This window comes from Dipodascopsis tothii (genome assembly GCF_038497935.1).
Source record: "Dipodascopsis tothii strain CBS 759.85 unplaced genomic scaffold V1510scaffold_3, whole genome shotgun sequence".
In the NCBI taxonomy this organism is placed as follows: domain Eukaryota; kingdom Fungi; phylum Ascomycota; class Lipomycetes; order Lipomycetales; family Lipomycetaceae; genus Neoaidaea; species Neoaidaea tothii.
Window position 1 is genome coordinate 92,920 of NW_027117987.1, and position 26,381 is coordinate 119,300.

The 26,381-nt window shown below is 68.4% G+C and overlaps 13 protein-coding genes across 13 annotated transcripts; 3 read left to right on the forward strand and 10 right to left on the reverse strand.

Moving 5' to 3' along the window:
- Positions 1-23: 23 nt before the first annotated feature.
- On the reverse strand, positions 24-4,068 carry V1510DRAFT_400944 (XRN 5'-3' exonuclease N-terminus-domain-containing protein; the record flags this gene model as incomplete). The annotated part of the gene is made up of 2 exons (XM_066931995.1): positions 24-3,970; positions 4,065-4,068. The coding sequence occupies 2 exons, from the start codon at positions 4,066-4,068 to the stop codon at positions 24-26; spliced, it is 3,951 nt and encodes a 1,316-aa protein (XP_066791109.1).
- Positions 4,069-4,371: 303 nt separating this feature from the next.
- V1510DRAFT_389014 (EAP30/Vps36 family-domain-containing protein) lies at positions 4,372-6,381 on the reverse strand. The gene is made up of 3 exons (XM_066931726.1): positions 6,238-6,381; positions 5,694-6,119; positions 4,372-5,600 (listed from the first exon to the last, which is right to left on the reverse strand). Exons 1-3 carry the CDS (start codon positions 6,339-6,341, stop codon positions 4,388-4,390), a joined length of 1,743 nt encoding a protein of 580 aa, XP_066791110.1. The 5' UTR covers positions 6,342-6,381; the 3' UTR covers positions 4,372-4,387.
- An 893-nt stretch (positions 6,382-7,274) lies between these two features.
- Positions 7,275-7,931, reverse strand: V1510DRAFT_348083 (flavoprotein; the record flags this gene model as incomplete). The annotated part of the gene is made up of 1 exon (XM_066930838.1): positions 7,275-7,931. A coding segment is annotated over one exon (657 nt), but the record flags the coding sequence as incomplete, so codon positions are not given.
- Positions 7,932-8,496: 565 nt separating this feature from the next.
- On the reverse strand, positions 8,497-9,074 carry V1510DRAFT_349507 (uncharacterized protein; the record flags this gene model as incomplete). The annotated part of the gene is made up of 3 exons (XM_066930848.1): positions 8,497-8,624; positions 8,656-8,773; positions 8,805-9,074. Coding segments are annotated over 3 exons (516 nt in total), but the record flags the coding sequence as incomplete, so codon positions are not given.
- Positions 9,075-9,765: 691 nt separating this feature from the next.
- Positions 9,766-10,495, reverse strand: V1510DRAFT_410613 (Rhodanese-like domain-containing protein). The gene is made up of 3 exons (XM_066932748.1): positions 10,255-10,495; positions 9,869-10,154; positions 9,766-9,837 (listed from the first exon to the last, which is right to left on the reverse strand). Exons 1-3 carry the CDS (start codon positions 10,456-10,458, stop codon positions 9,800-9,802), a joined length of 528 nt encoding a protein of 175 aa, XP_066791113.1. The 5' UTR covers positions 10,459-10,495; the 3' UTR covers positions 9,766-9,799.
- A 9-nt stretch (positions 10,496-10,504) lies between these two features.
- V1510DRAFT_410616 (cyclin-like protein) lies at positions 10,505-12,171 on the reverse strand. Its single transcript, XM_066932749.1, has one exon. It carries the CDS (start codon positions 11,734-11,736, stop codon positions 10,597-10,599), a length of 1,140 nt encoding a protein of 379 aa, XP_066791114.1. The 5' UTR covers positions 11,737-12,171; the 3' UTR covers positions 10,505-10,596.
- Positions 12,172-12,961: 790 nt separating this feature from the next.
- On the forward strand, positions 12,962-16,383 carry V1510DRAFT_360021 (uncharacterized protein; the record flags this gene model as incomplete). Its single annotated transcript, XM_066930999.1, has 3 exons — positions 12,962-14,209; positions 14,235-14,521; positions 14,553-16,383. 3 exons carry the CDS (start codon positions 12,962-12,964, stop codon positions 16,381-16,383), a joined length of 3,366 nt encoding a protein of 1,121 aa, XP_066791115.1.
- Positions 16,384-16,857: 474 nt separating this feature from the next.
- V1510DRAFT_410619 (Golgi phosphoprotein 3-domain-containing protein) lies at positions 16,858-18,182 on the reverse strand. Its single transcript, XM_066932750.1, has one exon. It carries the CDS (start codon positions 18,042-18,044, stop codon positions 16,974-16,976), a length of 1,071 nt encoding a protein of 356 aa, XP_066791116.1. The 5' UTR covers positions 18,045-18,182; the 3' UTR covers positions 16,858-16,973.
- Positions 18,183-19,083: 901 nt separating this feature from the next.
- V1510DRAFT_372783 (acyl carrier protein) lies at positions 19,084-19,742 on the reverse strand. Its single transcript, XM_066931502.1, has 5 exons — positions 19,453-19,742; positions 19,398-19,415; positions 19,261-19,364; positions 19,164-19,228; positions 19,084-19,132 (listed from the first exon to the last, which is right to left on the reverse strand). The coding sequence occupies exons 1-5, from the start codon at positions 19,654-19,656 to the stop codon at positions 19,125-19,127; spliced, it is 399 nt and encodes a 132-aa protein (XP_066791117.1). The 5' UTR covers positions 19,657-19,742; the 3' UTR covers positions 19,084-19,124.
- Positions 19,743-19,798: 56 nt separating this feature from the next.
- V1510DRAFT_410623 (uncharacterized protein) lies at positions 19,799-20,956 on the forward strand. The gene is made up of 2 exons (XM_066932751.1): positions 19,799-19,934; positions 20,276-20,956. The coding sequence occupies exon 2, from the start codon at positions 20,276-20,278 to the stop codon at positions 20,927-20,929; it is 654 nt and encodes a 217-aa protein (XP_066791118.1). The 5' UTR covers positions 19,799-19,934; the 3' UTR covers positions 20,930-20,956.
- Positions 20,850-22,906, reverse strand: V1510DRAFT_410624 (uncharacterized protein). Its single transcript, XM_066932752.1, has one exon. It carries the CDS (start codon positions 22,595-22,597, stop codon positions 20,981-20,983), a length of 1,617 nt encoding a protein of 538 aa, XP_066791119.1. The 5' UTR covers positions 22,598-22,906; the 3' UTR covers positions 20,850-20,980.
- A 14-nt stretch (positions 22,907-22,920) lies between these two features.
- On the forward strand, positions 22,921-25,312 carry V1510DRAFT_438521 (uncharacterized protein; the record flags this gene model as incomplete). Its single annotated transcript, XM_066935593.1, has 6 exons — positions 22,921-22,963; positions 23,020-23,133; positions 23,165-23,174; positions 23,197-23,368; positions 23,400-23,558; positions 23,591-25,312. 6 exons carry the CDS (start codon positions 22,921-22,923, stop codon positions 25,037-25,039), a joined length of 1,947 nt encoding a protein of 648 aa, XP_066791120.1. The 3' UTR covers positions 25,040-25,312.
- Positions 25,040-25,890, reverse strand: V1510DRAFT_410630 (40S ribosomal protein uS10). Its single transcript, XM_066932753.1, has 4 exons — positions 25,668-25,890; positions 25,411-25,576; positions 25,299-25,362; positions 25,040-25,254 (listed from the first exon to the last, which is right to left on the reverse strand). Exons 1-4 carry the CDS (start codon positions 25,765-25,767, stop codon positions 25,231-25,233), a joined length of 354 nt encoding a protein of 117 aa, XP_066791121.1. The 5' UTR covers positions 25,768-25,890; the 3' UTR covers positions 25,040-25,230.
- Positions 25,891-26,381: the final 491 nt, after the last annotated feature.

The window sequence follows — 26,381 nt, forward strand, 5'->3', positions numbered from 1 at the left end:
CTACCCACCAGCCACGACGCCATTTACTGACTCACGGCAACCGCCGGTTTCTTGCCACCAACGCTGCCGTTTTTGATCGCACCTTTGGGCTTGCCTTTAGGCGCGTTCGCTCCGTTCGATCCGTTCGGGACGTTCGGGCCCGGACCGCTGTTCGGTCCACGCTTGCCCTGCGGCCGTCCGTTCGGGTTCGGTCGTGGCTGGCCCTTGCTCGGCTGTCGTTGCGGCCCCTGACCGTTTGAGCCGTTCTGGCCGGCCGGCCGCGTCTTGGGCGCGGCCTTCGGCGCCGTCTTCTGGCCGGCCTGGGCCTTGGTCTGGATCTGCAACTCGTGTGTCGTCAAATTCAGCACAGACGCGTAATCCACCGTCCGGCCGCGGTCAATCGAGCACCGGTTGTTCAGCGCCGAGCCGCCCATGAACGTGTGGTCAAACACGACGTCGAGCGCGCGCTGACCGTTGCTGAGCGTGATCAGGCCGACCACCGTGCCCTTGATGCCAATGGGCACGGCGCCCGAGTCCTGCACGTACAGCACGCGGTCGCCCAGGCGGAACGTCTGGCCGCCGAGCTTGTGGATCGCGTCCGACGGCTTGAGGATGCCGCGGCGCGGCACGTTGCGGACCATGGTCGTCCGCGCCGGCGCCGCGCGCGCCTGCTCGACCAGCTTGTCGGCCATGGCCTCGATCTCCTTGACGGACTCGGGCGTGAGCTGCTCGCAGTCGAGGCTGACGCGCTCAAAGTCGCGCACGCCGACCTGCTTGAGCCACGCGCGGATCTCGTCGAGCCGCTCGCGTGCCTTGTCCTCCGGGACCTTGAGCACGGTTGCGATCGCCGGGAAGTCGCCGTTGGCCGGTTTCTTGAGACCGGCAAACAGGTCCGGGAATTTCTGGACGTACTCGTGGATCAGATCGACCGCCTTCTGGCTGAACTCCCAGCCCATCGTGCCGCGCCGCGTGTAGCCCATGACCTTCTGCTGCTTGCTCTCAAACTTGAGCTGCAGGCCGATGTTGACGTTCTTGTCGTTGCCGGTCGTCACCATGAAGCTCGACGTGATTTTGGACACGAGCAGGTTCGTCAGCTTGAGCTTGGTCGCGACCGTGCTCGACGGGAAGTACTGCAGGCTGTGGCGCTCCTTCATGGCGATGGTCGTGCCCGTGTGCACGTCGTCCTTGCTGACCGAGAGCCACACGTCGACCGTTTCGGGGCTGGCGACGCGCGTGACCTGCAGCGGCTGGCCGTACGCAAAGCCGCCGAGGAAGAAGCCCCAGGTGCCGATCGGGTACTCGTTCTCGATCGTGAGCGGCGCGCGCTCGCGGAAGCGCGAGTCCTCGTTGACGACGGTGCGGACGGTGGTCTGGATCGCCGCCGTGAGCTCGCGCGTGCGGTCGCCGTCGTAGCGCTTGACCAGCGCGCCGTTGGCCGTCAGCATCAGCCCGGCCAGCGGCCGCAGGTGCAGCAGCACCTTGGCCTCGCCGATAACGACGCCGAGCCGCGCGTAGTCGCTGGCCAGCCGCGTGCCCATGCGCCGCACCTGGTCCGCGTCCTTCTGGCTGTGCGCCGACGGCATGATCTCGTACTTGCCGTTGATCAGCAGGCTCTCGTACCGGAACGTGTCGTCCGACACGGCCACGACCATGGCCTCGCGCAGGTACGGCCACTCGACGTACGTGTGCTTGCCGATGAGCTCGACCGCGGCGTCCATGGCGTCCATGTCGCCGTACTGGTTCGCGATGGTCACGACGATGGCGTCGCGCTTCGAGTCCTGCTGGAACACGTTCACATGGTGCTTGCGCGTCAGCTGCGACGTGTGCGGGATCGTGTACAGCGACGGGAAGCCCGCCAGCGACTGCACGCCCAGCAGCACGCCCGCGCAGAGCGAGTTCGCCACCGGCGTCGGCTGGAACGCGGGGAAGAAGTAGTCCGAGACCACGCAGTGGCTGTGCTCGAGGTTGACAAAGTGCCCCGGCAGCGGCGACTCGTACGAGACGTCCACCGTCGGGTCGAACGAGAACTTGAGCATCTCGCCAAAGCCGTTGCGCTTGCGCTCGTCCGCCGTCAGCAGGTGCTCGCAGTCCTTCATGGCCTTGAGCAGGCGCGCCTCCTCGACAAACGGGATCAGCACGACCGCCTCCCACTCGGCCTTCTTGCCGTTCAGGTCGAGCTCGAACTCCTTCGGGTAGAAGTCGAGGATGGGCGAGTCCGGGTTGCTCATCAGATGGCGGTAGGCCGACGGGATGAGCTTGTTGCTCAGGTCGGGCAGCACGCCCATGAGCTGCTCGAACGGGTGCAGCGGCTCGCCGATCTTGAAGTCGACGTCGGCACCGAGCCCGCGCGCGATGTCCGAGATCTTGGGCGCGTAGTGGTAGCTGTAGAACCACGACCACGACGACACGCCCTTGTAGTAGTAGTTGAGGACCCACTGCAGGCCCTGGACGTAGTTCTCGCACAGCGCGCGCAGGTTCTGCTCGTCGTAGAACGAGAACTTGAGCTTGGTGCGGTAGTAGTTGTCCTTCCAGGCACGGAAGTTGGCCAGGAGCTCGTCGTCCTCGTCGTCGCCGCCGTCGACGACCGTGGCCGAGCGGTACTTGTCGAGAACCTGCTGGACGTTGAACTTGTCGTCCTCGTCGAGCGGCTGGGCGGGGTCCTGGTACGGCGCGAGCGAGACCGAGAGGTAGGGCTGGCCGTCGGGGCCGGGGATGACCTGGCTCTGCAGGCCGACGGTCACGAGCAGCTCGTCCAGAAACAGCTTCTCGTCGCCGACCATGACCAGCGGCAGGTTGATGGCCGGGACCGAGTGCGCGGGGTTGAGGAGCACCTGGCAGATGTGCTGGTCGAGGATGTCGAACAGCTGGTGCTGCTGGCGCGTCAGCGTCTTCTCGCCCTTCTTGGCCTTCTTCGGCGCCGAGTGCCCGTTGTTGGTCTCCTCCTGGAACGCGCCGATCTCGAACGGCGACAGCTCCTTGAGCAGCACGCGCAGGTTCTCCATGTCGATCGTGCCGTAGTTGTTGATGTAGCCGGTGCACTTGACGAGCGCCTTCTTGTACGCGGCGAACATGAGCGACAGCGCGCCGTCGTTGATGTGCAGCTGCGGCAGGTTGGGCAGGAAGTCGTTGCCGACAAAGATCGCCATCAGGATGAAGTCGTCGATCACGCGCTCGAAGCTGTACTCGAACGAGAGCTGGCTCTTGAGGTCGGCAAACTCGAGCTCGAGGTACTCGCGCACGAGCGCCAGGTGCATCAGGTAGAACTTCTGCTGGGCGAGCTCCTTGGGCTTGTTGCGGCCCGAGTCGAACGTGACCTCCTCGCGCAGCAGACAAAAGTGCGGGTCGTGCGAGACCAGCCCCAGCATGATCAGGTCGGCGTCCAGGCCGTACAGGCAGTGGCGCGTGTTGGGGTTGTAGCCCGCGGCGGCCTTGGTCTTGCGGATGTACTCCATGATCTTGTGCTCGCCCTCGCCGGGCACCTCGTGGCCCGACAGCACGATGTCGATGTTGCGCCAGCGCGAGTCCTCCGACACCTTCTTTGTGACAAAGTACTTGAGCTGCAGCGTGAGCTTGGCCATGAACTCGGTGCCGGGCGTGATCGCGTTCGAGTCGAACGGCGGGTCCTTGGGCTCCTCCTCGCCGCTGCGCCGGGCCTTCTGCCGGGCCTCCTCGGCGCTCATCGCGGTCTTGAACCGCCGGGCGCGCTGCTGGTTCATCTTGGCGCGCGGGGCGACGCCGTCGATCGCCATGAAGAACATTTTCTGCGGCTTGACCTTCTCAAACAGCAGCTCGATGTAGCTGAAGATGGCCATGTACATGCGGTCTTCGGATATCCGGAACGACGTGTCATCGGCGTCCTTGTGGCTGCAGTTGTGCAGGATGCCGTTCATGTCGAGGTAGAGGTTGTCGAACTGGGGGATGTTGCTTTCGTCGACGACCTTGGATATCAGCGGATACCGCTCCGAGATCCATCGGAAGAACTTGGGGATTCCTGGGGGTCAGCAGGGAGCGAGCGAGGCGGCCGGCGGCCGCGCCGCGGCTCCGCGGCGCCGCCGCGGCCGTCGCGGCCGCGTCAGCGGACTCACCCATGGCGTATAACAAAGAGACAGGCGGACGGCGTCGTCTTCAAAATGGTGTGGGGGGCTCAAAAATGCGCGGTCGCCGTGTGCGAGTGCTTGGGGGACACCTCCGGGGGCCCGCCGGTGAAATTGGCGATGGATCTGAGGGGAGAGTGCCGTGCGGAGCTGGTTCGATGGAACTGTGTCGGCGGTGAGGTCTAGGACAACGGCGAGGCGGGGTGACAATTGCGGCCGGCGATCTGTGGCGAACACGTGACTCTCGCGCCGCACGCGGCGCGGCTCGACGCGCCGGCGGCGCCGCACGCCCTGCGGCTCGGTCTACCAATGCATTACGCGGCCGCGGCCGTTATTAGGTTCGGGAAAAAACGGCTGCCCTCGATCGGCGCGTCCCGGCACAGGTCCCCCCGCGACTCGGCCGCCTCGAGCTCCTCGATGGCAACGATCACGCTCCAGCCAAAGTGCACGTGCACGTCGTGCGGCGTCGCGCCCGCGTACGCCGCGTCGTGCGCGTAGCTGGCCTTGATCCACGCCGTGACCTGGGCCGCGTTCGCCTCGTTCGACTTGAACGCAGCCTGGATGACCAGCACGCCAGACTTGAAGCGGCGCAGCCGGAACGGCAGGTGCAGCCGGTGCATGAGCGCGCAGGCCTTCTGCAGGTCCGTCGGCGAGATCAGCGAGATCCCGCGGGCCTTGTTGTAGAGCGCAAAGAGATCAAAGAGCGTGATCGTCCCGCCCTCGCGCCGCAGCACGCCGCTGTCGAGGAACTCGGCGATCTGCCGGGCCAGCTCCGAGTGGAACACGTGGTCCTCGCCGCCGGCCACCTCGCGCATGACCACCGGCGACGACAGCCCGAGCGCCGTGGACGACTGCAGCAGCGCCAGCCGCGCCTCCTCGGGCACGCCGGGCGCGGTCGACAGCCGCTGCGCAAACGTCTCGGCGAGCGTGACCATCTCCTTGGCCTTGGCCATGAGCGAGTGCAGGTCGTGCAGCGACCCGAGCAGATCCTCGTTGCGCTGGCGGGCGTGCTGCGAGCGTGTTTCGAGCGTGAAGATGCCGAGCTTGGGCCCGCTGACGCGCACGTCGCCGGCTCCGTCGTCGTCGTCGTCGTCCGCCGGCTCCGGGGTCGCCTCGCGCGTGCCGGTCAGCGGCGTCGGCGGCTTGGGCGTCGGCGAGCGGCCGCGCGCGTGCGGCCGGATCCACATCTTGCGCGCCAGCACCATGTTGAGCTTCTCGACAAACACCTTCTCGCCGCCGCCGCGGAGACTGAGCCGCACGTAGTTCTGCAGCTCGGCGACCTCGATCCCTGTCCGGCTGGCCGGCGGCGACCGCGACCGGTCGTCCTCGATGAGCATCTCGGAAAAGGCGCTCGAGAGCAGCGCCGGCGGCACGTTGGACGACACCAGCGACGCGCCGCACAGCTCGCACGCCGGCAGCGCGGGATGGTTGATGAACGTGCATCGCGGACACTCGAACCCGGCCGCCGGAGGCGCTGTTTCGACGACGGGCGCGGCTGCAAGCGCCGCCGGCGCGATCACGGGCGAGCTGGCCGGCGACGACGCCAGCGACGCGACCGAGGATGCCATGGACGGCACGGCCGACGCCGCGGCCGACGTCGCGGCCGACGCGGCCGAAGACCCGGCCCGCGCGGCCTCGTAGACGTCCCGCGACGGCTTCAGTCCGCAGGCCAAACACGGCGGCAGCCGCGCGTCCGCCCTGAGAGGGTTCGCAAACGAGCAGATCTGGCAGATCCACGTGGCCGGCGCCACGACGGGCGCCGTCGCGCCTGCGCCAGACACTGCACGCGTGGCGGCCGGCCGGGATCGCGTTCCAAACGGGCTTCGAGGTCTGCCGGCCGGCGAGACGACAAACATGTTGTCGGTGTGGAAAAACAGCGTCAACCGCGGCGACGCCTTCATGAGGGCTGGCGCAAACTGCACGCGGTTCACTCGCGAAAGCGGCACGGCCACGGACCGCGTCAGAGGGTGTGCCGCATCGACGTAGCAGACGCGGTGCGTCGTCAGATAGATCCGCCCGTTTTGGTAGCCTTCGAGCGGCTGGCGCCTAGAGGTCAGCGTGTCCAGCCCACGGCGGCAGCAGCAGACGGTGCGGCCTCTGCGGCCCCGCCTCTGCGGCCTCTGCCTCGCTCGCAGCCGCCGTTCCGCCGCCGATCCGGGCTCACCCTTCGTAGATGCCCACGTGGCCCTGCACCAGCACATCGGTCTCGTCCGGCAGCAGAACCGGCCGCCGGACGGCGGTCAGCTCAATCGGCTGCCAGAATCGCATGCTCGGCGTCGCGGGCACCGAATCTGACCGCCTCGCGTGCGGTGTCGGCAGATCGCAGAAGGCCGCGGCGTGGGCGCGCTCCCCACAGCAGGGTAACTCATCTGATAGCGGATAAGCGCCGCAGAGCGTGCGGCGCGAGTGGCGCCGCCGACGCGATGGCGTCGCAGGCGCCTGCATATAGCCGCACGGACCTCTGCGTCGCGCCTGCGCAGGCAGCCACACGGCGGAGCACGCGCCGAGCCCCGACGCCTCTGCAGGAGTGGCGGTGCGGAGCTGGCTACGAGCCGCACACAGTGCGGCGCGGTATGATCTGCCCGCGGGGTACTACGCCCGGTGGACTCGCCGCCGGAGGCAGGCACCAGCCTTGTGCGAGTCTCCCACGGCGACTCCGCCGAGGCAGCCAGCATCGGCGGAGGCGGCTATGTGCCACTCGCGTGCGGCACCGTGCACTCTGCCCGCAGGGCAGCTACCCCGACGGAGTCGCCGCCGGAGGCACGTGCACCGCGGCGAGGCCTGCAGCGGCGACCCCCTCGGGTAGTGGCCGTCAGCAGTGCGGCAGATGCGACCCGTGCGCGATCTCGCGGGTATGATGGCGGCACGCGCGTGTTTTCTTGTGTAACGCGCCGCACGCGGTGCGGCTTGTACATTCCTAGCTACTGCTCACGCCGCCAGCGACGACGGCATCGTGCCGCCCGGAACCAGCTTGGACGGGCGGCGGGTGCGCTGCACCGGTCCCATGTCCTCGGACGACGAAGACGAGTCGATGGCGTTCTCGTCGCCTTCGTCGGCATCGTCGCCCTCGTCGCCCTCGTCGCCCTCGTCGGCGTCAACGTCCATGTCGGCGTCGGCCGGCGCAAACGTCGGCGAGGCCACGTTGTTACCCGACTGAGTGACGGTGACGGCGGTCATGCCGTGCGCCTCGGGCCGCGTGTTGTAGCACGACGGCGGAAACTTGGTCGCAATGATCTCGACAATGTCGCTCCACTCGCGCATGCCGCCCATACCGATGTCGCCGCAGGCCAGGACCTTCTCGACCGGCCGTAGAATGGTGATCCAGTCCATGTCGTTCTTGATCACGTTCAGGTGCTTCTTGGTGATCGGGTTGGTGTACATGTAGGTGTTCATGGCCGGGGCCAGGAAGATGGGCATGGCCGTGTTCCACGCACGCACAACGGCGGTGACGAGGTTGTCGCAGAGACCGTTGGCGATCTTGGCCAGCGTGTTGGCCGAGAGCGGCGCGATGAGCATGGCGTGCGCCCAGCGGCGCAGCTCGATGTGGACGATCGGGTCGTTGCGGTTGGACCACTCGCGCCACTCGTCGGCGTCGCGCCAGATGCGCACGTCCGCGGGCAGCGGGTGCTCGGCGGCCTCGATGAAACGCATGGCCGAGTCGGTGGCGAGGACCTGGATGGCGATCCGGTGCCGGCCGTACGTCCGCAGCAGCTTCTCCACGATCAGCGGGATCTTGATGGCCGCCACCGAGCCCGTGCCGGCCAGCAGCAGGTGCAGCTTGCCGTCGTTGGTCGGCAGCGACGGGTACGACGTGGCGGCGGCGTGCTGGAGCGACTCGGTCGTCACAAAGTGCGCGTGGTTGCCGTTGCTACGCGCTGCGGCACTCGGGCCCGTCGACACCGGCCTCTCGCGGCCACCGAGCGGGCTGTCAGTGCGGTCCGGCCGCGTCGCCAGGTCGAACTGCACGGCGTGTCCAGGGCCGGCCGGGCCGGCCGGGCTGCTGGCTGCGGCACTGCTGTTGCCGCTCGCCATGATGTAGGTGTGGAGCCGTGACAAGGGGGCGCTGCGCTTACCAGGTGCGAAGTCGACGTCGGGCCGTCGCAGCGCTGGTGACCGATTCTGGCGTGCGGTGTGGGCTGGGACCGACGGCCCGACTACGGGATCGGCCTGGGGCGCCGCCGCGTCGCGTGCGGCCCGGACGGTCCCGGCCGGACGCTCGGCCCGGCCCGTCGGCACTGCCGACATTGGCGGCGCTGCGCCGACGCAGGCTACGTGATGGCCGGGCCTGACCGCCGCGATGGCGGCCGCCCGGCGGTTGGGTCGGTGTGATAGTGTATTTTGCAGCACGGCGGCCGCGGCCAGGGCGCCGGCAGCAACGGTGCCGGCACCCGGCGACGCCCGCGCCGCCGGCCGGCTACACGCCGCGCCGGTCGGGCATGTTCTTGCGCTCCTTGGCCACGTTGCGCTTGCGCCGCTTCTTGATCGCGCGGTCCACGTCCGACTTCTTCATGGTCTCGAACTTCTTGGCCAGGATCAGGTTGCGCTTGTCGGCTGCTGTCAGCGCGCTCCGGCGGCCACTTACACTTCTTGAGGAAGTACGGCTGCTTGCCCTGGGCGACCAGCTCTTTCTCCTTCTGCTTGTGCTCGCGCAGGACGTCGCGCTCGAACTGTTTCTTCTTGGACAGGTCGAGCTTGGTTTGCTGCCGTCAGCGCGCTCGTGTGTAGACGTACCAGGCTCTGCAGCTGCCGCTGGAGCTTCTCCTGCTGGCGCTCGTCCTTCTCCTTCTTGACCTGCTTCTGCAGCTCGCCGATCTCGGTCTGCCGGTACTCGTCCAGGAAAGCGTAGTGCTTCTGGAACTTGCTCTCGTCGAACTTGCCGGAGAGGCCCTCGAAGCGGGGGTCGCGCCGCTGGATCTTGGGCACCTCGATGATCTCGCGGTGCCGGCCGACCTTGACCTTGGACGAGAGCTCTTGGGGGGCGTGCTTGGACCGGCGCTTCTTGGCGGGCTGTTCGTCGGGGGCGCCGCTGGCGTCGGACTCAGCGTCCGAGTCCGATTCGGCGTCGAATGCGTCCGCCTGGGCGTCCGAGTCCACCTCGGCCTCGGGCTCGGTATTGACGACGCGGCCGCCGACGATCCGGCCGCCGCGAGCGCCGCCGCGGCCGCCGCGGCCGCCGCGGCCGCGGCCACGGGCGCCGCCCCGGGCGCCGCCCCGGGCGCCGCCGCGCTGCGGCCGGTCCGATCTGGCCGGCCGGGCCTGGGATGTGTTTAGAAAGGCATCGTCGGCCGCTGGCCGTGCACGAGGAGCCTTGGGCATGCTGGCGCTGACAATGCTGGGCCGGTCGGGTTCGTAGACTGAGCGGATCGGACGCGGGCGGGCAAAATTTGCGTTGGGAGCAGCGCCGCACGGGGTGCGGCGTGGCGGCGCGCCGCACGTCGTGCGGCTGTAGACGCCGCGCAGCGTGCGGCTCGTCGGGCCCGCCATGCCTGCGGCTCGTGCGGCTTGTGCGGCTCGCCTGGCCCCGCGTCCGTGCGGGCGCACGTCCGTGCGGCTCAGCCGTCCGCGCCCGCACCTGCACACCGGCTCTGCCGAAAGCCGCACGGCGTGCGGCGCCCAGCCCAGCCTCGCCCTCTACGTCAGCCGGCAGGCTCTGGTCCTGCCAGCGCCCAGCCGGCTCCAGCAGGCGCCTCGCTGGTCGGCAATTCCGCGGTCGCTATCCATTGACTCTACTTGCTCTCGTTGGCCACCCAGTCCTCCCACGAGCCTGGCGTCAGTCTCGCCGGCCGACAACTTACCCAGGTAGTTGCCCCGGCGGTCGTAGCCCAGGCTGCCGGCAATCTGCTGCGCGTAGTCGCAGCGCACGCCGCCGAGACAGTAAAACACTAGCTCGCTGTCCTTGGACGGCTTCGGGAACCCAAAGTGGTCCTCGAAATCAGCCTCGGACATGGCAAGCGCGTGCGGCGCCGACTTGTACGGAATGTTGATGGCACCCGGAATGAAGCCCGTCTGGGCGAGCTCGCCGGGCTCGCGCACGTCGACGATGACCGTGCCAGGGCGCGGCTTCTGAGCGAGCTCTTTGACCTGTCCGTCAGCACTGCCTGGCGCGCTCGCGTGCGGCATCGACGGCAATCGGGCATCCGTTGCCGGCGACCGCGACCGGCCTGCTGTCGCATACACCCACCTCCTTGTACGAGTAGACCACGGCCGGCGCAAACTCCGGCGCCTTTTGCGAGTTGAACCGGGCCGTCGGCAGGCGCCACACGGACGCACGCGACGCAACCAGCGCCGGACGGGCCGGCAGTGTCCGCGGCACGGCCACGCGCAGCGCGGACGCCGGCGTCGCCCGGGCGGCGCGGAAAGCGAGCGCAGAGATTCGAGAAGCCATGGTGATGGACGTTGGCCAAGTCCGTGGGAGAAATTTCACAGCCGAGTTTAGGGTGGCGCCGTGGCGCATGAATTCCTACTCTATCATACAAGCCAGTCTGCAGCGTGCAGCCCGCGCAGGCGCCGCAGACGCCGAACACTAGCGGGCGTCGTCGGCGTCGGCGCTGCGGGCGGCGTCGCGCGCCGCGTCGTGCTCGCGGCGCTCGCTGTCGGCGTCCAGCACAAAGCGCACCGCGCCCTTGTCGCCCAGCGTGTAGTCGCGCAGCCGCAGGTCCACCGGCGGCGGCGAGTCCACGCGGCGCTTCTTTGCCACAGCGTCGTCACGCGCGGGCGCGTCGCCCTCCAGCCGGCGGTTGACTGCGATCCGCAGCGACATGAACATGGCCGGGTCGCTGTACTTGTCGTGCAGCAGCGTGTGCGGGAGCCAGTCGATGTAGAGCTCGAGCAAGGCGTCGACCACGCGGTAGTACTCGGCGCGCTCGACCAGAAACCGCTCGGGCGTGATGGCGTCCACGTCGGCGTCCTGCAGCGCCGCGGCCACGTACAGACAGCCAAGCGCGACCGCCTGTGGCGTGTGCTTGAGGTGGACCACCGTCTTGTACGAGTCCACCGAGACGTCCCAGGCGCGGCCGGCCAGCGCGGCCGGCAGGCCGAGCGCGCGCGCAAACTTGACGATGCAGGGCTGCGGGTGCCGCACGCGGAAGTCAAAGGCCATGGTCTCGAGCACCTGCCGCTCGAGTGAGATGATCCGCCGGCGCTGGTCCTCGAGCGCGGGCGACTCGACCGAGATCTCCGGGCCGTTCGGGTACTTGAGGTAGTGCGCGGCCGTCAGCAGGTCGCGCAGCTTCTTGAGCGTGTCCTCCATCTTGCACGACACAAACATGCACGCATGCGCCGTGTCCATCGTGTTGGGGAAGTCTGCCACCAGGTTGAACAGGTAGAACCGCTGGAAGAGGATCATGGCCGTGCCGACCGTCCGGACCGGAAACCGCAGCGACCGGCCCAGCGCCAGAATCTGGCTGAACGCGGCAAACTTGGCCTGCTGCTCGCGCGACCCGGTGATCCGCGACAGCAGCTCGAGCTGCTTGATCTGCGCGCCGGTCAGGTACGGCCGCGAGAGCTGGATGGCGAGCGAGAACGGCGGCAGGTCGCCTGGCCGCGGCCGCGGCTCGGCGCGCTCGTCGGCAGATTCGTCGCGTTCGCCGTCGCCGTCGGCTCGCCGCCGGCCGCGCCGATTGCCGCGCCGGCTCCTGCCGGGCGAACGAGACCCGGCGTACATGTCGCGTTTCGTGGACGGTGGTGAGTCGGTGCGGTGAGCGCAAATTTTGGCCGTCACGTGGGGACGGGTATAGGCGGTGGGCAGACCCGCGCCGCACAGAGTGCGGCTCACACCACCCCACGCCGCGGGTCTGGTGTGCTTGCGCCGCCACGCCACCGGCGGTGACTGCGCCGCTGGTGACTGCCTGCGACACGCGGCTATGGACGCCTGGGTTTGGCGCGCGATCTGCCCGCAGGCTGCCACCTTGACGGGCTGCCGCCGGAGGCTCGTTGCACTGCACCGGCTGGAGCGCCGGCGTCGACTCCGGGGGTGGTGCCTGTGGCTAGTGCACTAACAGCCGCACCGCGTGCGGCGCGGGCATGATTCGCTGGCACGCCATCTCAGCGGTCGCCCCGCGCGCCCGCTACCCCCGTGCGACCCGTTGACCCGCGAACGGCGCCCGGACCCGCCGCATTGCCGGTGTAACACGACGTTTCACAAAAGCAGTCACGTAGATCATGACGTCGGCCGCTCAGGCCCGGCACGACCTCCCCGCGCGACTCAGCCGCGGGGCTGCGCCTCGCGAGTCACGTGTTCGCGACATTCTCGCCGCCACGCCTTCTCCAGCGATCTACGCGGACGCGGACAAACGACAAACCGCCCGGCAATTTCCCCAAGCCCCGGCAGTCCATCGTCCGGTGCACCCTCCGACGCCGTGAGCCCCACAATGCCCTCCGGCCAGGGCTGGTCCGCGCCGCTGCTGCTGGCTCTTTTGGCCGAGTATGCGCCCGGATCCAGCGTGCTGGCTGCGCCGGTGCCCGCCGTCGGGTCCGGCCACGCCGTCGACGCCATCTACCGCCGGCTGAAGTAAGTGCGGCCGAGAACGAGCTGACCCAGGCCGATCGACCGCGCGAGCGCGACCGGCGCCGTCCTGTCGGACCACACGCACTCGTTCATTTCCGAACTCGTCTACACGGAGCTGGCCGAACGACCGAACATGGCGCACATCTTGGCCGATCAGGCGGGCGCGCCGCGACCGCGCGCCAAGGGCATTGTTGCCGAAGAAGGCTGCGAGGTTGTGCGCGCCGTGTGTGCCGTGTGCCGGATTCACGTGGAGGTGGCCTCGGACCGCCGGCAGTGCGTGTCGACGACGGCCACAGACGTCCACCACCTGGTACGGATTCCAGCCGAGCCGACCTCGACGCCGACGGAGTTCAACCACACGTACGAGTGCACGCTGTGCAGCATGCACGTGGCCGTGGCCGTGCGACAGCCGCGGATCACCGAGGACGTCATTCGCACGTTTGACCCGGCAGCCATCGAGCGGCGGTTCCGCGAGTATTACAAGCGCAAGGCTGCCGCAGACGCCGAGACAGCAGCCGTGGCGGCTGCCAAGGCGGCTGCCGCCGCCGCTGCTGCCGCGGAGCAGTCCCGGGCGGCAGCCGAGAACGGCGCAGAGCCGCTGGTGGACCTCCAAGCAGCCCCGGGCGCCGACTCAGCCCCGGGCGCCGACTCGACTGTCCAGCCGGCGGCCGCGGCTGCCTCGACGCGCACCGCATGGTCCGCCGGCGTGCCCGCAATCCCGTCGCCACTGCAGTGTCTGTCGACGCTGCACCGGGTCCTCAAAGACCCGCTAGCGACGCCGGCCGAGGCCGATCCGCGCGGCATCCGCACCGACAACACCACGCTCAACACAAAGCTAGACCCAACCATCCTGTCGACGTTCGGCTTTGTCAAGGATGACGCGCTGGCGGTGTGGCGGCCACCGCGGGTCAACGGCCCATCCGAGGAGGCCGCGGCTGCGCGCGTCTTGCTCAACGAAACGCTCATGGAGATCGCCATCCTGGCCGTGACCGGCGACGCCAACCCGTTCAGCATCTCGCTTGAGAGCGAGTCGCCGGCGATGGCGCAGCTGCTAGCCTGTGCGAGCTATCCGCGCATGCCGCGCTACGGCGGCCCGGACTTTACGACGACGACGACACTGCGGTACGCCGGCCTGGGCGCACTGCCGGACTTTGCGGACGCGATGGTGCTCCGCGGGTACGACCTGCAGGTCGCCTCGGAGCCTGCTGCGGCCGCGTACATCTTCGAGTGTCTGTGCGACGTGGCGAGCGCGCGCATGTCCGAGGAGCTGCAAATTCGCGTGGTCGAGCTGCGGTCGCTGGGTGCGGTCTCGCGAGGCGACCTGGCCGAGGCCTACCGCGCGTTCGGCGTCGACTTTGCGCAGCAGCAGGATCCCGCGCTGGCGTCTGCCGACGTCGTCGGTGACGATGTCTTTCTTGGCATCTTCAAGGCCACGGTCAAGGACTCGCCCGCGTCCGAGCCGACGCTGCGGAACTCGCTCAAGATCGTCGGCGACCACCGCAACAGCTCCGACATCCGCATGTTCCTGGCCGCCAAAGACATGGACGCCGCCCAGAGCTATTCGCTGCTGGGTGTGACCGCCGAGACCGATGACGAGCTCATCATGGCGTCGTACGCGGCCAACGTAAGTGTACGCCCGCTCCTGCTGACCCCAGACCAAGGACTCGGCGTTCCAGCGCGAGCTGCTCGACCAGGCGCTGGTCACGCTCGCCAAGGAGCGCGGCAGCCCGGCCCTGTTCTGCTACGCCGAGGAGTCGGGCCTGACTGGGCCGCTGCCGGACGTCGATTCGGCGTACCGCACGCTCGAGGTCATCAAGAACATGGACGACACGAGCATCTTGACCGTGTTCCAGATCCGCGTGGCCGACAGCCCCGGCGACATGCCGGCGATGCGGCTGGCGCTGCGCAGCATTGCCGACGCCCGCAAGAGCTCCACGCTCATGTAAGTGCGCGTGCGACTCCACTGACGACAGGCACTACCTCCGGACCGGCGAAATTGACTATGCCAAGGCGCTCGAGGCGTCGGCCGACTGGCCCGTCGGGCTCAAGAACATCGGCAACACGTGCTACCTGAACTCACTGCTGCAGTATTACTTCACCATAAAGCCGCTGCGCGAGCTGGTCATCCGCTTTGACCAGACCGCGTCGTCGCAGGAGGACATTGAGGCCGCTGTGTCGCGCGGCAAGCGCGTGGGCGGCCGCATCGTTTCGGCCTGGGAGATCCAGCGCGCGCAGGACTTTGTCAAGCAGCTCGGCGGCCTGTACAGCGACCTGATCCGGTCGCGCGAGAGTGCAGTCGCACCGAAACACGAGCTGGCGTACTTAGCACTCGTGAGCTCACAGGACGAGCTCGAGAAGCGCGAGAGCGAGTCGGCCGAGCCGGCGCCGACCGGCGCCGAGTATGGCCCGGCGCTGCCGCCGCCGCTAGTCGACATCGACGGCGACGCGGTCATGGCCGAGTCGCCGGGCGTCATCGACGTGGACGAGCTGCCGGCGTACGAGGACGTTGTGGGCGACGACGTGGTCGTGGTCGAGAAGGACAAGACCGGCGAAGTCGTTGTGCTGGACGACACGCCAGAGCCCAAGGCGGTCGCGCCGAGCCCGCCGGCGGCACCCATGCCGTCGCCGGTGGCCAGCGTGGCCGACGTGGCCGGTACGGTGGCGGTCCCCGAGCCCAAGCCGCCGTCGCAGATGATGTTCGGCAGCCAGCAGGACGTGACCGAGTGCATCCAGAACGTGCTGTTCCAGCTCGAGGCGGCCATCAAGCCGTACGCCGCGTCGCAGGCCGGGTCCGCGGCCACATCGCCACGGCTCGGCCCGGTCGATGCCGACCCCCAGGCCGACTTCATCCAGGACCTCTTCTACGGCACGACCGAGCAGGTCCTGCAAATGCAGGACGGCGAGGCCGTGGTCGCGCCCGAGGCCGCGCGCACCAAGAAGGAGCAGTTCTCGCACCTGATCGTGGACGTGGCGTCGGGCCCCCGGACAATCTACGACGCGCTCGACGCGTACTTCGACGTTGACACGGTCGCGCTCGAGGGCCGCCAGGCCCGGCGGTACCTGTCGATCACGCGGCTGCCGCCGATCCTGCAGGTGCAGGTCCAGCGCGTGCAGTTCGACCGCAGCCTGGGCCGCGCGTTCAAGTCGACCGCGCCGCTGTGGTTCGACGAGGTTGTCTACATGGACCGATACATGGACGGCGCGGATGTGCTCGAGCGGCGCGAGCAGCGTTGGAAGCTGCTGGCGCGGCTGCGCGAGCTCGAGGCACTCAAGAGCGACCTGACCGGCGGCAAGGTCAGTACGGTGGAGTCGCTGCGCATGACGCGCGAGTGGCTCTCCGAACTGGAGGATCGAAACAACGAGATGCCGGAGAGGGTGCGGACGCTATCGAGCGAGCTCATGGGTGAGCTCGACCGCGAAATCGACCGGCTGCAGACGGACTTGGCCGAGGCCGAGATCGAGCTTGCGCGACTGCACGAGCAGCTGGACGACCAGTTCGCCGACATGCGCCGCATGGGCTACCGCGTACACGCCATCTTCATGCATCGTGGCCGGGCCACGTTTGGCCACTACTGGGTCTATATCTACGACCACGTTGCGGGCAAGTTCCGGTCGTACAACGACGAGCGGGTGACCATGATTGAGGACCCGGCCGAGGCCATGCCATACTTGAACGCGGCCAAGCAGCCGGCGGCCGAGGGGCCGTACGAAGATGCGTCCGAGGCTACGCCGTACTTTTTGGTGTTTGTCCGCGAGGACCTGATGGACGAGCTGGCCGAGGCCGTGCGGCGGGAGATGGACTAGGAAGTAGGCGGGTGCTATCGTGGGCCTGGTGGGTGCTGCCGGGTAGTATGTGCAGGCGGTGACACAGAAGGCGGGCGCTATCGGCGGCTGGGCATGTCGGCCGGGTCTGACAGGTGCCGTGCGACCCGCCGGTGCGACCCGCCGGCGCGGCCGCAGGTGCGACCCAGCCGGACCAGCGGAGCCGCATGCTACCGGGTGCGGCCAGCCGGACCACCAAACGGGTTCACGGTCTGTGCGACCCGGCCGCTACGACCCGGCGTGCGCGGGCCGTATCACGCGTACATGCGTACACGGCGCCGCCCGGCGTACGCTGCCACCGTGTGTCGTACCAGACACGCGGCCTGCGCCACACAGGGGCCACTCAAGGCAGTGGTCGTTCACTGCGCGTCCACTACCGCAGTCCACTACCGCAGTCCACTATCGCAGTCGGCTGCGTCGTACGCCGCCCGCTCTACGTCGCCGTTCCTCCCCAAATAGTGTTCATGTGCATAGAATAGAGAACGTACATACGCGTATGCAGACCGCGGCACGCCGCGGCGGATGATATACACAGAACGTAGAGTCAACGAACTAAACAAAAAGACGGCGGCTCACAGGATGGAGTCTAGCCGGGTGAAGACGTTGAGGGCCGCGGCCACGACCTCGATCTGGAGCTCCTTGTCCTTGTTTTCGTTCAGCTCGTCCGAAACCTCCTGGGGCAGGTTGACGGCAATGCCGGAGCTGGCAGCGCCCGGGCGGGCCGCAAACGGCCACTGGGAAAAGTCGCCGAGGAGCTCGTCGACCTTGGCAAAGGCGCGGTCGCGCGCGTCGTGGCCAAGCGGCGACAGCGCGTTCTCGAGCACGTTGGCGGCGTAGGCCGCGCAGACCATGGCGATGGTGCGCAGGTACCGGAACGGGACCTCCTCCGGCAGCAGCGCGGACGACGAGGGCAGGACAAAGGTGCGCGCGGTCAGCACACCGATGGCGCGCCGGCACACCTCGTCCTTGGCGCCCGTGTCCGAGACGGGGTGGGTGGCCATGTCGAACAGCAGGAAGTTGCGCTTCTCGGTGCGCAGGATGCCCTTGTCGACCAGGCCCTTGGCCAGCCGCTCGCGCACCTGCTTGAGCTGGTACCCGATCTTCATCAGGTTCCAGGTCTCGCCCGACATGAGGTCGATCCACGACGCCACCGACATCTTCTCGCTGGTTTTCATGAGCTTGAGCGCCTCGTCCAGCAGGACCTCGCCCGTCAGCCGGTCGTCGATGACCTCGATCGGCCGGTCCGACAGCGGCAGCCGCCGCCGGCCGGGGTCGCGCTGCATCGAGATGCGGCCGCGCAGCGCCAGCTCGAGCACTATGCACCCGCGCAGCGCGTACGAGATGTTGTCGTTCCAGAACGAGAGGTACCCCTGCTTGTCCTTGAGGCCCATCAGCAGGATCTCCTCCATCAGCGTCAGCCGTGGCTGCTTCGACCGCTCGTCGCCCTCCTCGAGGTCGCGGGGGTCGAACGCGATCCGGTGGCCGTTCTCGGACGAGTACGTGGCCGAGTCCGAGTGGAAGCTCGAGCTCAGGTCGGGCGAGTGCGGGCCCGCGGGGACGTTCGACGGCGAATTGGGCACCGCCAGGTTGGTCGACGACCCATTGGTCGACGCCACGCGCCGGCGCTGCAGGCCGGACGACATGGACAGAGAGTAAAGGCGCGACCTGACGGCTAAGCCTGCGGGTTCCGGTTCGTCGAGATGGCCGATTCGGTTCTGGAAGTCAGCGAGCTCTGCGCGCGCCGCGCGTGCGGCCGGTGCGGCTGCCAGGGCTGCCGCGGCCGCCGGCGCCGGCGCCCAGGGCGCCCGCCGGCCGGGCCCTGCCCTGCTCGGGCTGCGCCGCTCTCGCCGCCACGCGGCCACGCGGCCGCCGGCGCAGCGTGCGCGGCGCCGTGCAATTGCTCTGCATACCGTGCGGCACCTCGGGGCTCGTGCGGACCCGATGGACGATGAACGATGGACGGAGAAGAGGCTCCTGGGTCGGTCTGAGGATACGTCCTTTGAAAGGTTTCTAGGGCATAAAATTACGGTTTAGGGTGGTGATGCCGCCGTCCGCGGAAGCGAGCGACCGAGTTGGTAGCACAACACGGCGCCACAGCGCGGCGCTGCGCCCTGTGGCGCGGCCGGTGCGGCCGGCCGTGTGCCGGCGTACGTGCAGTCAGCCACAGGGGGGCGCCGGGCGGCTGGTCTGGACGCACAGCACAGTGTGGCGTAGGCCGGTCGAGGCAGGAGGTGCCGCGGTCACGTGCCGCGTGCGGCCGCGCCGCACAGGACGCGCCGTGCTGCAATGTACGAGGCAGCAGCCAGCACGCGCCGTTACCCGGAGGGTCACGGTGACCGGACCCGGTCCGGTCCAGTGGGCGGACCGGCGGCAGCTGCCGAGACGGCGGCCGGGGACGACCGGCCGTGCTGGCCCCGGCAGGCGCCGGCGCGCGGTCGCGGCATCGCTGCCGCGCCCAATCGCTGCTGCAGCGCACAGCCTGTCGCGGGACCGGCCGGCATCCGCCGGGCGCCAGACCTACGGCGTCGCAGGTCCTGTCTGGTCGCCGCAGCCGGCCATCGGCCCCCTGGCCGGCTGCCTGTCCGTCAGGCGTCTCTCCGGACGCCCGTCGGGACCCGGCCGGCCTTCCATCCGCCGGCCCAACCCCGTCCGCCGCCGCTGCGCTCATCGCGCCCCCCTCGGTCTAACACAACACAATTGATTACTATAAACACGCCAGACGCTTAAACAGCTGCCGTCAGCGCGCCCGCGCACCCACTCACCGTCAGACTGGGCCAGGATGTAGTCGATGGCCTGGCCGATGGACTTGATCTCGTCGGCTTCCTTGCTGTCGGTTAGCCGGCTCCTGCGCGCACGTACTCAGGGATCTCGATGCTGAACTCCTCCTCGATGGCCATCACGACCTCGACGGTGTCGAGCGAGTCCAGGCCAAGGTCGTTGGCGAACGTAGCCTGGGGGGTGATCTGCGGTCAGTTCGGCCGGCCCGGGCGGCGTACCTTGGACGCGTCGGTGATCTGCCGGTCAGTCCGGTCCCCGGGGCGCTCCACGTACCTTGTCGAACGACTTGACGATCTCGATGATGCGTCCCTCGACCTCCTCACGGCCGAGGCCGGCGGCAGCCGAGTAGAATCTGGGCAGGAAAACAGCCGCGGGCCGGATGGCAGCGGTCGATCGCACGACGGGGCGGGCAACAAACGCAGCGCGGGTGCCGGTCGACACCGCACGGCTGAGACGGAGGGCAGAGGCACGGAACATTGTAATTAAGAGACACGCGGGGCCTGGGGTCGGTCGGTGCTGGTAAAATTCGGCTTTTTTCACAGAAAAGAACTGCGCCGAAGATTTTGTCTGGTGTTTGGTATCCGGACCCAAACGAATCACAGGTCCGCAGGTCCAGCCAATCACCTTGCCCACAATTGCGCTTGCCCAGCCTAACCCGGACCCGCGCCCGCTAGGTCCGAGGAGTGAGTCCGCTGCCCAACCAAATCTCGTTTTTTGCAAAATCTTGCCGCAGAGATTTTCTAATCACGAACAAGGTACGTTGCGACGACGCGCGCAGAGGGCGCGCGGGCGAGGCGGCTGGAGGTCGAGGGCCGTGCGCCCGCGGTGGATGCACGTGCGGATGGAATTGAGGGCCGATCGCACGGGGCCGGCGGGATGGCCGGCAGATGGCCGACGACGGCGGCCGGACGGCGGCAGACGGCGGCAGCGCCAGGAGCGCGACCGCCGGGTGCGTGCGCCGCCGGCTGGTGCTGCTGCCGTCTGCCGGTCGGGCCGCCAGGCGACCTCCGCAGGCCGGCCGGCGCCCGCCGGCCGCCATCTGACCCCCCGCCGCCCGCCCGCCGCCGCTTTTCCCCCGAACGCTGCTGACCCCCAGATGTTGGCTCGCTCGGTAGGCTTGGCCGGACTCACGGCTCGTGCCGTTCGGACAACGCCCGCGGCTTCGTCGCTGGGCCTCCGCGCGCTGTCGTCGACGGCGTTCCGCGCCATGGACCCGCCCGCAAACTTCCGCATCGCGCCCGCCAAGAACTGGGACGAGGGCGAGTCGGCGCTCGACAAGGCCGGCCGGTTCTTCCTCATGGCCGAGATGTTCCGCGGCATGTACGTCGTGCTCGAGCAGTACTTCCGGGCGCCGTACACGATCTACTACCCGTTCGAGAAGGGCCCGATCTCGCCGCGGTTCCGCGGCGAGCACGCCCTGCGCCGGTACCCCTCCGGTGAGGAGCGGTGCATCGCGTGCAAGCTGTGCGAGGCCATCTGCCCGGCGCTGGCGATCACGATCGACGCCGAGGAGCGCGTGGACGGCTCGCGCCGCACGACCCGGTACGACATCGACATGACCAAGTGCATCTACTGCGGCCTCTGCCAGGAGTCGTGCCCCGTCGACGCCATCGTCGAGACGCCCAACGTCGAGTACTCGACCGAGACCCGCGAGGAGCTCCTGTACAACAAGGAGAAGCTGCTGTCCAACGGCGACCGCTGGGAGCAGGAGATACAATTTGGTCTGGACGCCGACGCGCCGTACCGCTGAATGCACGCCCTCGGGCACTGGTTTCTATGTACAAAGACCGGCGGCCGCCGGCTACGCCGGCAGGCCCCACGCCGGCCGCTCGACGGCCTCGAGCGCGCGCGAGATCGACCGCGCCTTGGCGCGCGCCCGCGCCACGATGTCCAGCCGGATCTGGTTGAGCTTCCACGCGCGCGTGACGTCCTCCCACGCCCACACGTAGCCCTTGTCCTTGGCCCGGTAGCTGCGCCGGTCCGGCGCGCCGCGCTCCTGCATCGACCGCAGGTACACAAAGTCGTAGACCATCTTGAGCACCTCGGCCGTGCGCTCGTCCGGCTCGACGCCGTTGGCCAGCATCTCGTCCACGACGAGCTCGCACCCGCGCAGGTCCAGCAGCCGGCTCCACCGCAGCGCGAGCACCTCGTTGTAGACCTCGGCCGTGCACCCGGCCATGTACGACTGCAGGCCGCACTGCTTGGCCCGCTCAAACACCGCGAGCGCGCCCGCCGTGTCCGCGAACTCGTCGCGCATCAGCCGGATGCCCTCGAGCAGCAGGAACGGGTAGTTCTTGGTCGTCGCCGCCGCCAGCCGCACGTCCCGGCCGCCGAAGACGTCGGCGCCGTTCAGGAACGGGCCGTACACGGCCGCCTCCATCACGTCCAGCAGCTCGCGGTCCGTCTCGCACGCGCGCATCTGCGCCAGCACGGCCTCCAGCCGCGCCACGCGCTCCGCCTGCGCCTCGCGCTCCGCCGTGCTCAGCAGCTCGGCCGGCACCTGCCCGTACTGCCCGCTGCCCACCAGCAGCGCCTTGGCCGCCACCGTCCGCAGCGACGGCGGGTACGCGCGCACCCCGTCGAGCTTCATGGCCACCTGCGTCCACGACAGCGGCTCGTTGGGCATGCCGCTGGTGAAGGCGCCGCCGCGGCCGACGCTCTCGCCCGAGTGCTTGAAGAGCGCCTCGAACTGCGTCGCCGTCTTGCGCCCGCGCCGCTTGCCGCTCGGCGCCGTCTGCTGCGCGTGCAGGTCCCCGAACAGCCGGCCAAACATCTCGCGCTCGCGCTGCGTGGCCGTTGCCAGCGGCGAGTACTGCCGGTCGAGGCCCTTGAGCATGTCGCCGCCGGTCACGTACTTGCTGTGGCCGTCCTGGACGCCGTCGTCGGCCTCGGGGTCCGCGGCGGCCTCGGCCTCGCCGTCCTCGCCTGCCGCCGCCGCCCGCCGCGTGCTCTCGAGCAGGATCTTCTGCAGACTGGCGCTCAGCGACAGGTTCTTGGTCGCCTCTGGGCTCTCGGCCTTGGCCGCCGGCCGGGCCGGCGCGGGCCGCTCGTCGACCTGGTCGACCAGGTACGACCACGGGTTCTCCGCCGGCCGCCGCCCGTCGCCGCGGCCGCTGCGGTCGCCGACCGATTCTTCCAGAACGCTCCGGATCAGATCTGCCGTGCTTTCTTCGCTCTCGCCGCGGCCGCCGCCGGCGCGACCGGTCTCAGATGCGCCCGCTGGTCCGGCGGGCCCGTCCGGGCCGTCGCGCGAGCCCCCGGCCCGCCGCGCGGCCGTCGCGCAGATATTTCGGCTGCCGCCAGCCCAGGCAGCCGGCCGGCCGGCCGGCTTGCTCGCCCGCGCGGCCGTCCTCGCGCCCGCCGTGGCCCCCGGCTGCGCCGGCCACCGCGCCCAATGTGCAGCTCTCGTCCTCAGCATGCCAGCCTCTGTGTCGTGGCCGGTACTGTCGTTCGCGTGCGGCCGTGCAAATTTGTCGCTGCTGCGGTTGCCGGTTTCGTAACTAAACACCAAAAAAGCCAACTTCACGATGCCCTCGCCGGCAGCCCAGACCACGTTTTGAGCCCCGGACGCCGCCACAGTCGGACGCAGGACCGCCCACCGCCGCAGGCAGACGCCGGACACGACCCGAGTCGGCCGCCAGAAGCACAGCAGCACAGGCGCGACGCCGCCGGCGATCGAGACCGTTTCAGTTCGGACACGCCGACCGCACGACCACGTCTGGTCCAGATCGCGGCGCCACGATGGTCAAGAAAGCCAAGCCGCCGTGTCGGTACTTCCAGAAGGGTGAGTCTGCCCGAGTGCGGGCCGCGCCGCGGCCGCGGACGCGCGCTGACGGCCAGGAACATGCAACCAGGGCAGCAACTGCGCGTTTCCGCACATCAAGGAGGGCGGCAGCCCGTTTGCGTCGCCGGACGGGCGCGGCGAGCCGCAGTCGCCGCTCTCGGTGAACAAGAGTACGTGGCCGCCGGGGCGCGCTGACAGCAGAGTACGATCGGCGCGGGCCGGACTGACCCCAGTGAGCTCGACGAGCTGCAGATGTTTCTGCGCGCAGACTGGTACTGGCCGTTCTCGTCGTACGCGCCCTCGCACGAGGCCGTGCACCCGCTGATCAAGGACCGCGACGTGTCGTACGAGGAGCTGCGGGCGTCGTACTACGAGGCCAACGAGACCGGCAACGGCGCGTTCTACGTAAGTGCGCTCGCGACAGCGCTGACGACAGCTGCGCGCGCTGGGCGCGGCGACGGCCAGCATCCAGGAGCTGCGCGAGTTCCTGCTCAAGGACATCAACAAGGCCAAGACGTACGTGGAGTGGGCGAACAACAACTCGGCCGACAAGTCGATCCGGCCGTACCTGCCGGTCGACCAGCTCAACAACCCGGTAGGTGCGCGCGCCGACGGCGCTGACGACAGCTGAACCCGGGCTGCCTGGCGATTGCCTGGCTGCAGGGCCGCAAGGAGACCACCCAGAGCCTGTACGCGGCGATTGGGGCGCCCGAGACGACGAACACGTCTGCGAACTACTTCCGGTCGCCGCAGGAGATTGCGGAGGCCGCGGCCGCGGCCGGCCCGACGGCTGCGGTGACGCCGTTTGGCGGCGCCAACGTGCCGGCGCTCGACGGGGCCTTTGGCGGACTCAATTCGGCTGCCAACCAGTCGGCGTTTGGCAAATCGACGTTTGGATCGGCCCCGGCGCCCGGGTTTGGTGCCAGCCGGCCGGCGTTCGGCCAGTCGACGTTTGGGCAGGCGCCGGCGACGTCGCCGTTTGGACAGGCGCCGGCGGCGTCGGCGTTCGGCCAGCCGGCGGCCTCAGCGTCGCCGTTTGGCCAGGCCCAGCCGGCCACGGCGTCGCCTTTTGGCCAGCCGGCCACGACTGCGTCGGCGTTTGGCCAGCCGGCGGCCGCGACGGCGTCTGCGTTTGGCCAGCCGTCCGCGGCCGCGTCGCCGTTCGGCCAGGGGTCTTCGGCGGCGTCGCCGTTTGGGCAGGCGCCGGCGGCGTCGGCGTTCGGCCAGCCGGCGGCCTCAGCGTCGCCGTTTAGCCAGGCCCAGCCGGCCACGGCGTCGCCGTTCGGGCAGGCAGCCGGCACGACATCGCCGTTTGGTCAAAAGCCGGCGCAGCCAGCGTTTGGGCTGGCGTCGCAGCCGGCGTCGCCGTTTGGCCAAGCCTCATCGACGCCGGCGTTCGGCCAGACCGGCCAGACCGGCCAGCAGTCGGCGTTCGGCCAAGCAGCCTCGAGCTCGCCGTTTGGCCAGGCCGCAGCCAAGCCAGCGTTCGGCCAGAGCGCGTTCGGTCAGGCGCCGAAGGCGCAGCCGGCGCAGCCCGCAGCGGCTTCGTCGCCGTTTGGCCAAGTCACGTCCGCGTTCGGTCAGCCAGCGGCCAATCCGTCGGCCAATTCGTCGCCGTTCGGCCGCCCAGCGGGCTCTGCCTTTGGCCAGACCGAGAACAAGCCGTTGGCGTTCGGCCAGCCGGCCGCAGCCGCCGGATCGAGCGCGTTCGGCCAGCCTACGACCGTCGGCTTTGGCCAGGCCGCCGGCCAGGCCGCCGGCACCACATCTCCCGCTACGGTCACGCCGGCGCTGCAGTCGGTCGAGCCAAACATGCCGGCCATGGACTACCCTGGCGAAGCTCTGCTGAACCAGATGCCGGCGAGCCTACGCGCGGCACTCGCGCGGCCACGCATCGCCAAGGGTCAGGGCCAGGTCACCAACAGTCGCGGGTTCAAGTTCGGGCCCCAGGGCGCCGAGGACGAGATGCCCCTCCGGCCTGACGAGCTCTCGGCCGACGAGCGGGCCGCGTTTGAGGCCCCTACGTTCGCCGTCGGGCGCGTGCCCGAGGTGCCGCCGCCGCTCGAGTACCGCTGATAGATCATAAGCATTGCGCATCCATTGCACGACCACGCTACAGCCCCGTGTCCACCATCCCGTCGCCAGTCTATCATTGCATCCGCCATTGCATATAGTTGTACTTATATGTAAATTTGTGTTAATTTCAGTAAATATACAATTTAATCATAACACTTTTATTTTTTCCCGTGTGCAATGAAAAAAACTATTTACTCCGGAACAGTGATCTCGACCTGGGTCGTCAGCAGTGCTCGTCGCGCGCGCGCAGTAGACTTACGTTGACATCGGGCTCAATGTTGAACGAGGGAATGTTCTTGACATCGTCCGAGAAAGCTTCCAGGCTGCACACGTTAGCACGGCTCAGCTTGGGCTCCCGCCGCAGTACATACCGAACCAGACGCTTGTGGATTCTCATCTCGTAGGAATCCCAGGTCTTGGAACCCTCACCGTTGGGGGTCTTTCTGGTAGCGATACGCAGGGTCTTGGTGGGGAGTCTAACAGGGCCCTGGACGTTCATGCCCTGAGCACGAGCACCGGTGACAAGGTTGTTCGAGACTGTCTCGTTAGCTTTCGATCTCGGCTGGGCGCCGCTGGCCGCGCTGCTCTGGTGGATCCAAATCGCGGGCGGGCTGAAAAAAAGACGTACACTTCTCAAGCTGCTGGACCTTCTTCGAGGTCATGGTGATGCGGAACTTGCGGACCTTGGGAGCCTCGACATCGACTCCTTTCTCCTTCTCGGCGCTCATTTTGTATAGTTGTTGTGTATGAAATAAAAAGGATGAACAGTAGATGATATTATTCAGACAAGAATAATTATGGAAGCCAGCGTGCGCTGAGTGATGGTTTTGGTGTATGGCCAAATTTTCTGCCTGTGCCTTGCGTATACTGCTGTTTACTATGCGGAATAGTGGTATATTTTGTGTGTGGACATGCGTGGGATGTGACTGCCTTTTGCGCGCGGACCTGCCGTTAGGGCTGCGGGCGCAGACATAGGGTTTGCCGCGGCCGCTTACGGCATACCTGCCACATGCTGACTCATCGACGTATGCGCTAGCGTCGGCCGGTAGCGCCGGCGGGCCGCATGTCCCACGCCGAGCCGCACGGACACACGCCCGGCCGGGCTGGCCGGGGGCGGGGCGGCTGGGCTGGACTTGCGCGCCGCACACCGTGCGGCGCGTCGGCGTCCCCGCCGTTCGCCCCCGCAGTTCGCGCCCGTCGCATCCGGCACAGCATGCCCGCGCCCACCGTCGGCCTCCGCGTCGCCTGTCGCTTGCCCGCCCAGCGCATCGGCCAGCGAGCGCGCGTCGCGATAGCCGGCGGGTCACGCAATAGGCCGGGTAACCACAAAGTCCCATCCTGT

Bases quoted from the DNA above. Each gene is read 5' to 3' on its own strand.
- V1510DRAFT_389014 (XM_066931726.1), bottom strand. From the start codon at position 6,341: ATGCGATTCTGGCAGCCGATTGAGCTGACCGCCGTCCGGCGGCCGGTT. The intron at 6,120-6,237 runs GTGAGCCCGGAT...GCTGACCTCTAG, and splicing joins CACGTGGGCATCTACGAAGG to GCGCCAGCCGCTCGAAGGCT. The intron at 5,601-5,693 runs GTCTTCGGCCGC...GTCGCCGGCCAG, and splicing joins TACGAGGCCGCGCGGGCCGG to CTCGCCCGTGATCGCGCCGG.
- V1510DRAFT_410613 (XM_066932748.1), bottom strand. From the start codon at position 10,458: ATGGCTTCTCGAATCTCTGCGCTCGCTTTCCGCGCCGCCCGGGCGACG. The intron at 10,155-10,254 runs GTGGGTGTATGC...GCTGACGGACAG, and splicing joins TGGTCTACTCGTACAAGGAG to GTCAAAGAGCTCGCTCAGAA. The intron at 9,838-9,868 runs GTAAGTTGTCGG...GACTGACGCCAG, and splicing joins CCGCCGGGGCAACTACCTGG to GCTCGTGGGAGGACTGGGTG.
- V1510DRAFT_410616 (XM_066932749.1), bottom strand. From the start codon at position 11,736: ATGTACGCCGGGTCTCGTTCGCCCGGCAGGAGCCGGCGCGGCAATCGG.
- V1510DRAFT_410619 (XM_066932750.1), bottom strand. From the start codon at position 18,044: ATGTCGTCCGGCCTGCAGCGCCGGCGCGTGGCGTCGACCAATGGGTCG.
- V1510DRAFT_372783 (XM_066931502.1), bottom strand. From the start codon at position 19,656: ATGTTCCGTGCCTCTGCCCTCCGTCTCAGCCGTGCGGTGTCGACCGGC. The intron at 19,229-19,260 runs GTACGTGCGCGC...GCTAACCGACAG, and splicing joins TTCAGCATCGAGATCCCTGA to CAAGGAAGCCGACGAGATCA.
- V1510DRAFT_410623 (XM_066932751.1), top strand. From the start codon at position 20,276: ATGTTGGCTCGCTCGGTAGGCTTGGCCGGACTCACGGCTCGTGCCGTT.
- V1510DRAFT_410624 (XM_066932752.1), bottom strand. From the start codon at position 22,597: ATGCTGAGGACGAGAGCTGCACATTGGGCGCGGTGGCCGGCGCAGCCG.
- V1510DRAFT_410630 (XM_066932753.1), bottom strand. From the start codon at position 25,767: ATGAGCGCCGAGAAGGAGAAAGGAGTCGATGTCGAGGCTCCCAAGGTC. The intron at 25,577-25,667 runs GTACGTCTTTTT...CTAACGAGACAG, and splicing joins GGTCCAGCAGCTTGAGAAGT to TCTCGAACAACCTTGTCACC. The intron at 25,363-25,410 runs GTATGTACTGCG...TAACGTGTGCAG, and splicing joins ATCCACAAGCGTCTGGTTCG to CCTGGAAGCTTTCTCGGACG.